The sequence below is a fragment of the Helianthus annuus genome, chromosome 17, assembly GCF_002127325.2.
Source record: "Helianthus annuus cultivar XRQ/B chromosome 17, HanXRQr2.0-SUNRISE, whole genome shotgun sequence".
NCBI classification, from domain to species: Eukaryota; Viridiplantae; Streptophyta; class Magnoliopsida; order Asterales; family Asteraceae; genus Helianthus; species Helianthus annuus.
Genome location: NC_035449.2, coordinates 60159457 through 60166330, shown reverse-complemented (window position 1 = coordinate 60166330; position 6874 = coordinate 60159457). Strand labels below are relative to the sequence as shown.

General features: G+C 36.4%; 1 protein-coding gene and 1 long non-coding RNA gene across 2 annotated transcripts; one reads left to right on the top strand and one right to left on the bottom strand.

The window, feature by feature from the left end:
* Positions 1 to 1112: 1112 nt before the first annotated feature.
* LOC110922675 lies at positions 1113 to 6520 on the bottom strand. Its single transcript, XR_004887155.1, has 5 exons — positions 6240 to 6520; positions 5884 to 6004; positions 4757 to 5007; positions 4272 to 4379; positions 1113 to 1736 (listed from the first exon to the last, which is right to left on the bottom strand). It is a non-coding gene; the product is annotated as an uncharacterized LOC110922675 (long non-coding RNA).
* LOC110922674 (glutathione S-transferase T3-like) lies at positions 2096 to 3716 on the top strand. The gene is made up of 2 exons (XM_022166919.2): positions 2096 to 2686; positions 2826 to 3716. Exons 1-2 carry the CDS (start codon positions 2284 to 2286, stop codon positions 3572 to 3574), a joined length of 1152 nt encoding a protein of 383 aa, XP_022022611.1. The 5' UTR covers positions 2096 to 2283; the 3' UTR covers positions 3575 to 3716.
* Positions 6521 to 6874: the final 354 nt, after the last annotated feature.

Genomic DNA, 6874 nt, shown 5'->3' with positions numbered 1-6874 from the left:
TTTCTCAATTATTTTTATTTCTTTCTTTTCTTGTAAGTTATGTTCCGTAATAGTAGCATAGTGGTGTGTTGGTTAACTTTCATTTCCTATATGTAAACGTATTATCTTAATGAAAGAAGTTAGTGAGTTTTAGAATGATTTTTTTCTTGTGTTAATTATCTCATGTTTGTGGGTTAATTAATTCGTCTATGCTAGCTCAACCGTGGCGCGTTGGGTGGTGAACTTAGACACGATTCTCTAACCGTAGTGGTGTATCAGTATCTTCGGTTAGACGTCGCAGCCCTACCGTTTCGTTTGGTGGTGAATCTGTATCCAAACAAGCCGTAGAACTATCTTTTATTTTACCGTTTGTTTTGAACCAGTGATTCAAGGGTCTTATTCCTATCATTTGGTATCAGAGCCAAAGCGATGCGTTTTTACTCCTACCTAAGAAATAAAAATAATTGAGAAAAGGAAAATAAGGATATTGGAAAACATGGATGAACGTGGGGGAATACATGCATGGATGAAATCAACCCATTTGAACGTGAATGGTAGTCCGGTTTGACTCGCTTGAATTATGTTAATGTTGACCCGTCGGTTCAACCCGACTCATATGACTAATCTAACCTGACTGTACCGACGTCTTGCGATTCCGGGTCTTACTTGCTATCATTAAGAAAAGGGCACACTGAGACTATTTATACTTGGACCACAGATCAAAAGAACAAAAGTGGGATTTCAATACAAGCAAACAAGTTTCCTTTATTCAACTTGTTATACATAGGTTTCTAACCTAGTTAAAAACAAATGAATTTGGTTATATATTTATATATAAAAAAAACTATTAAAGTTGCAGTCCTACAACGTTTTCCTCTTGGTTATATATTACATAGAAAAACATTTCAAAACAAGCACGATTTAGTTGTATATATTTTCTCAACTACAAGCATTTAGACAAGTTTACGAACTTTAATTCACCAAAATCAGATTGGTCAACTTTTGTCTATAAAATAAGAAAGTAAATTATGCTTGTTTTTTTTTTTTTTTTTATGGTATTAACCCTTTTCCAAAACACAATAAGCACAAAATTAATACTAAATATAAACGGTGGAGTTTTAAACTAAAACAAATACTCAAAACAAGACCCATAACATAAAATCCAAAACCTTAACCAAGCAAAAACAAACCTCAAAACACAATTCCATGTTCCACCCGAAAAGCCACAAAAGCACAAGTTTAAAGTCTTCTAACTCTCAAAAGAAAAAAAAGAAAAAAAAATTACCTAAAACCGACGCCGAAAGGTGAACCTATAAAACCCGTAAAATTCTGTGAATCAAACTGCAGTTGATCAACCAAGTGAGACGAGACTTGATGAAAATCAAAACCAATCCATTCGACCACCAACTCATCAGGCTTGTAACCGACCCAAGAACCTGGAAAAGACGATGACATGGCATTCAAGCTCGTCACGGATTCATGATTTTGAGGGTCAAAACCCGAGCTTTCTTGGGTATTAATCTGATTATCAGATGAGATACTTGTGATGTAATCTTTTAAAAGATAGGAATGGTATTTAGTTTTTATTAACCATTGGATGAAATCTTAAACTGATTTCTTTTGGTTGCATTCCAATGGTTTTTTATGCTATTTTCACATCTTCCAGGCATGTTTCTTGCAATATCTGCCCATTTATTTCCAAATTGTTTGTGTAATGAAACGAGTAACTTGTCATCTTCCTCGGACCATCCATATTTCTGCAAAATAAAAAAAAAAGGTAACCTTATAATAATAATAATAATATAGATATATGTATAAATGAGAAGGTGTAGTTTATTTGTAAACAGGTAAAGGTGGAAAATGGATGGGTTGGGTAAGGGGTCAAACTGTATATCACCTTTATTGTCCCCTTTTTACTGACCATTATAAATAACTAAATTACTTTACAGAGTAAAATGTCATTTTCGTTAGTCTGCCCGTAACGGGGCGTTTTTTTTTAAAAAAATTGAAAAAAAACGCCGGAAAACGCCCGCATAGCCATTACATGCGGCGTTTCCGGGCGTTATTTTTGAAAAATCACCCCGGCGTGGTTTTAAAAACGCTGAAAATTGGAAAAGGGGGGCGAAATTCGACCGTTTGGCAACGGTCAAAAGTGTTTTTTTTTTTTTTAATTCTAAATTTTACCCACTATATATATATCAACCCTTTTTCTCCAATTTTTTATAAAATTTCTACTACTTTCTCACCCACTCTCTTCTATTACTTTATAAAAAAACATCCACTTTCTCCTATTTTTTTACAAGCATGCATCCATACCGACCCCCGTTTGGTGGCCCCGCAAGACCCACGAACCCGAACACAACCCAACCGCAAACCCCGTACAACCTACAAGACATGGACCCGAGCTTTTTAAGTTACGCGGCTTACTTGAGTGGCGCCCCTCCGTTTGTTCCTCCCACCTACGGCTTTGGTCAAGCCGGCGGGTCGCAACCGTCACAACCCGAACCCGAATCCGAACCCGATGTCGAGGTCGTGCCGGAGTCGCAACCCGAACCGGTGCAAGACAAATCGAAACGCGGCAGAAGGTCGCATAAGAAGAAGGAAAAGGATGAACCTCGACGTGCAAAAACAACCATTAAATGGACGAAGGACGAGGAATACACGTTGACTCGGGCGTGGCTCGATATTTCGGAGGACGAAGATACCGGTAAGTAATTTTTTTTTTATTTTTTTTTTCAGATTTTTATTCTTTTTTTTTTCTGTTTTTTTATATTCTGTTTTTTTTTTCTGTTTTTTTATATTTTTAATTTCAACTTATGTTTTTATTTTTGTTTTTAAATTTGTAGCAAACTTTCAAACGGGCCCCGTTTTTTGGGATAGGGTGCGTGTACTCTTTTTTAGCTCGTGGGGTCAAGGCGAACATCGGGACAAGGATTCAATTTCTAGCAAATGGACCGACATCAACAACAAATGTCACGCGTTTCAAGAAGTTTACCAACGTAACTACGATAATCGCCCGAGCGGTGAATGTGACGTCGGGGTTTTAACAAAGACTTTGGAGGAGTTCGATAGGACGAAAAGCCCTTTCACGTACTATAAGTGTTGGGAGCTACTACGAAAAAGTCCAAAGTGGGCGCTTGTTAATCCAATGACGTCAAGTAGTAGACGCCGGGCTAAAAGGTCAAAAACATCATCCTCCGCCGACCCGTCAACTCCGACATCCGATGCCCGTAATGTTGATTTAAATGAAACGTTGGACGTTGACGAGCAAATTCAAGAAGAGTTGGTCCGACCCACCGGTAGAAGAAAGGGAACCGGGAAAAAAACGGTCGAGTCGTCTTCCGATCTCGACCTAAAGGATGATTTCGAGGAGATGAACCGTCGTCTCCAAGATATTCGCGACCTCGGCCACAAACGTTGGGAGATTATGAAAGACCGAGTAGTTGAAACCAAAAAGTTCAACGAGTTGCAAGAGGCGCGACAAATGGAAAAGGACATTGAGTTTTTGTCCAAACCGATCGACCACCTCCAAGGCGACGCGTTGATCTTGGCTCAAATGCGTCGCCAAAAAATACGAGAAAAATATGGACTTTAGATCATCTAGTTTTTTTATTTTTTTTTCTGTTTTTTTTTTTCGGTTTTTTTAATTTTCTGTTTTTTTTTTTGTATTTTTTTTCAAGTATTGTAATTTTTATTTTAAATTAATGAAGACTTTATCTTTTATATTTAAAAAAAAATAATTATCAAATGATTGAGTGGGCATTATTGGGATAATGCCCCACTACACCTATTTTTCTATAATGCCCCATGTGTGACTAGGCTGACACGTGGCGTATAATGCCCCATGTTGGGGGCATTATTCTTGTTTACCACTACGGGTGGTCTTACTGAGGTTTGGCCAACTTTGCGACTTTCATCCAAAGGTTTGTTTTTTCGCATCTGGATCCGACTCGTTAACTCCATCCATTTTTCTCCGTTGAGTCAGGGTATTTCTGTCTTTTTTTGTTAACTTAAAGGGCGATTCGGTCCTTTTCACTTTATGTAAAAAGACCGAATTGCCGTTAAAGTTAACAAAAAAGATGGAAATACCTCTAACTTAACGGAGAAAAATGGATGGAGTTCATGAGCCAAATGAAAATGACAAGATTTCAAACCTTTGGATGAAAATCGCAAAAGGCCAAACCTCAGGGATGAAAATGACATTTTACTCTACTTTATATGATTATGAATACTATACTACTATATTATGATTATTATTATTAATCAAGATTTAAAACATTTGGAGGCAGTACCACAATGTTTGGACTCAAACAGTTATGCCATCTATCTCTGCATTGCTTCGCGATCCTCAAAGGGAACTTTTCAGCAATGTGGGCCCACCGTGTTGCTCCACCAGCAACCTGAAATATAGATCATTAGAAACATAAATCTGGATTAAGGGGGTGTTTGGATGTACGTTTCCAAAGTGGTTATGTAATACTGAGTGATCAGGATAAGATAGTGTTTGGACTTTGGATGTGCTTTCATTGTTTAAGATTGTGGTAATGAGTTGTTTGACTCATCGAGTTTTATTTGTCAAATTTTGATAATTTGGGATGCTAACATATTAACCAATAACCGATTACGTGACCCTAAATTATCACATAAGTACAAAAGAATTCGTTTATCCAAACTTAATTATTGTGGTTTCATATCACAATAAGCCGTTTCAAAACGCACATCCAAAGAATTAAAAGAAAAAATGAATCCTTAAAGTCTAAACATCAAGAAATTAAACCTGTCTTCGTATTTACTCCATCGGTGGTGTCTGATGCTAACTGGCGTTTGTCGACTTTACATTTGGATTCCACATTCTTCTTATTCTTCCGACCCGTTGTTTTTTTGTTATTTTCCGGCACGAACACAGGCTGAGTAATTTCTGGTTGACGCATTGGAGGTTCCAACAAATCACTTCGGGATGCAGAAATTTGATATGCATCATATGATTGAGTAGGCCCCACGAGAAAAGAATTTGGTGAAGCTTCTTGACTGACAAATTGCTCAAAATTAGGAAAGCTAGAACACAGTTGATGTGATGGAGATTCCATAAAAGCACAAGTAGGCGTTATTGATTCAGATGAATAGTCAGTCATTGAGACTGAAGTTACCAAAGAAATGCATGTTTGATGACATCACAACCGTAGAGGTTACTTAGGCAGGAGGAGGATAGTGAAATGGGATAACTCTGGCGGCTACGTTTGTAACGTCAGGGATTATTATTATTATTATTATGCAGATTGATTTGTGGCCGTTGATGTACAACATAATCCGATGGGAATGAAGAAAGTTAACAAATGTGTTTTTTTTTTTTTTTCCTTATTTGTATGATTGAGTAGGATATCAATGATGCAATGACCAGGATGTTGCAAATTTATGCCATGCAGATAGATGCCATTATAAAAAAAAGGATGAAACATGTTTTCCATTCCATGTTGATTTCTATATAAAACTTTAACTATATAGAATTTTAGATATATTCTAAACAACTCAAGCATGCAGTTGCAGCACATACTATTGTGATAACTGAATGATTAACATTAATGATTAAGTAGAATATATATTGAACCAATTGGTAATGACAACGCATATGAATTAAGTGAAAAAAAAAACCCTTAAGGGACGGCATCTGAATGTCGAATCATTAACATTGTTTGAAAAGCGAGATGAACAACATTGTTTAAGACCATGTCAAATACACACACTAAGGGCAAAAATGGAAAGTACGCGCATTTAAACACATTCATTTAGCTCCATTTTCATACAGACTAATAGGTTCAACATTCAGATACCGACTCTTAATTTCTAGACTTATTTAAATGGAGTTTAGCTTTTAGCTTCAGCACATAAAGGGACATGAAAGGATACCTATAGCATTGAATAACACTCACTCGTGTTATATGAAAGAGGATACCATCATAAGTCATAGCAAAGCGATGAAACCAGACATTTCACCCTTCATATCAATAGCTACCACAGGAGCCTGCATCTAACAATAAGAATGTGCATTAGTCCATACTAAATAAATAAACCAATCAAATATTACAAAAGAATTAAACTTGCAAGCATGATATAATAGGAATCACATAAAGGCTAAGGATCAATACGCCCCAACTGCTGAAATCAATAACCAGTAAATAAAACAAAAAAGGGGGCATTTAAGCAAACACCTGGAGTGCACAACAATATCGTTGTTAAATTACTATAAAAAAGAACGTTCACACAAGTAAATACATAATGCCTGGAAATACAAAGTCACATGGCTCAAAGTGCTCTGATAACTGCTGCTGTGAGAACCTTAAAAGTACAGAGATTGAGGAATTGAAGAAGAGGAAACGGGAGCAATAAAATTCCCACTTGCCCATGGTGATTATTTTGACGATTGGAGTGTATAATCGCTAAAACTAACCCATTTTTTTTTTATCATTTTCATGATCAAAATCGCGCGATGAAGGATATCAACATCAACAAGAGTTCAATCTTCTTATAATTTTCTTTCTGCCAATTGCATCCTTATATTTGTTTTAGAGTTAAATGCCATTTTAGTCCATGTCATTTTACCAATTTATTCTAAAGGTTTCATTTTTCACCTGCGGGTCCAAAAAGGTTTCATCATTGCCATTTTAATCCACCCGGTTAACTTCATCCATTTTTTTTGTTAATGAGAAGGGCAATTCGGTCATTTTATATGTAATTCTGTGAACTACAAGGGCAATTCGGTCATTTTATATATAATTCTGTGAACTACAAGGGCAATTCGGTCATATAAAATGACCGAATTGTCTTTCTCGTTAACAGAATTAATGGATGAAGTTAACCCAGTGGAATAAAATGGCAACGGTGAAACCTTTTTGGACCC

Bases quoted from the DNA above. Each gene is read 5' to 3' on its own strand.
- LOC110922674 (XM_022166919.2), top strand. From the start codon at position 2,284: ATGCATCCATACCGACCCCCGTTTGGTGGCCCCGCAAGACCCACGAAC. The intron at 2,687-2,825 runs GTAAGTAATTTT...TTAAATTTGTAG, and splicing joins TTCGGAGGACGAAGATACCG to CAAACTTTCAAACGGGCCCC.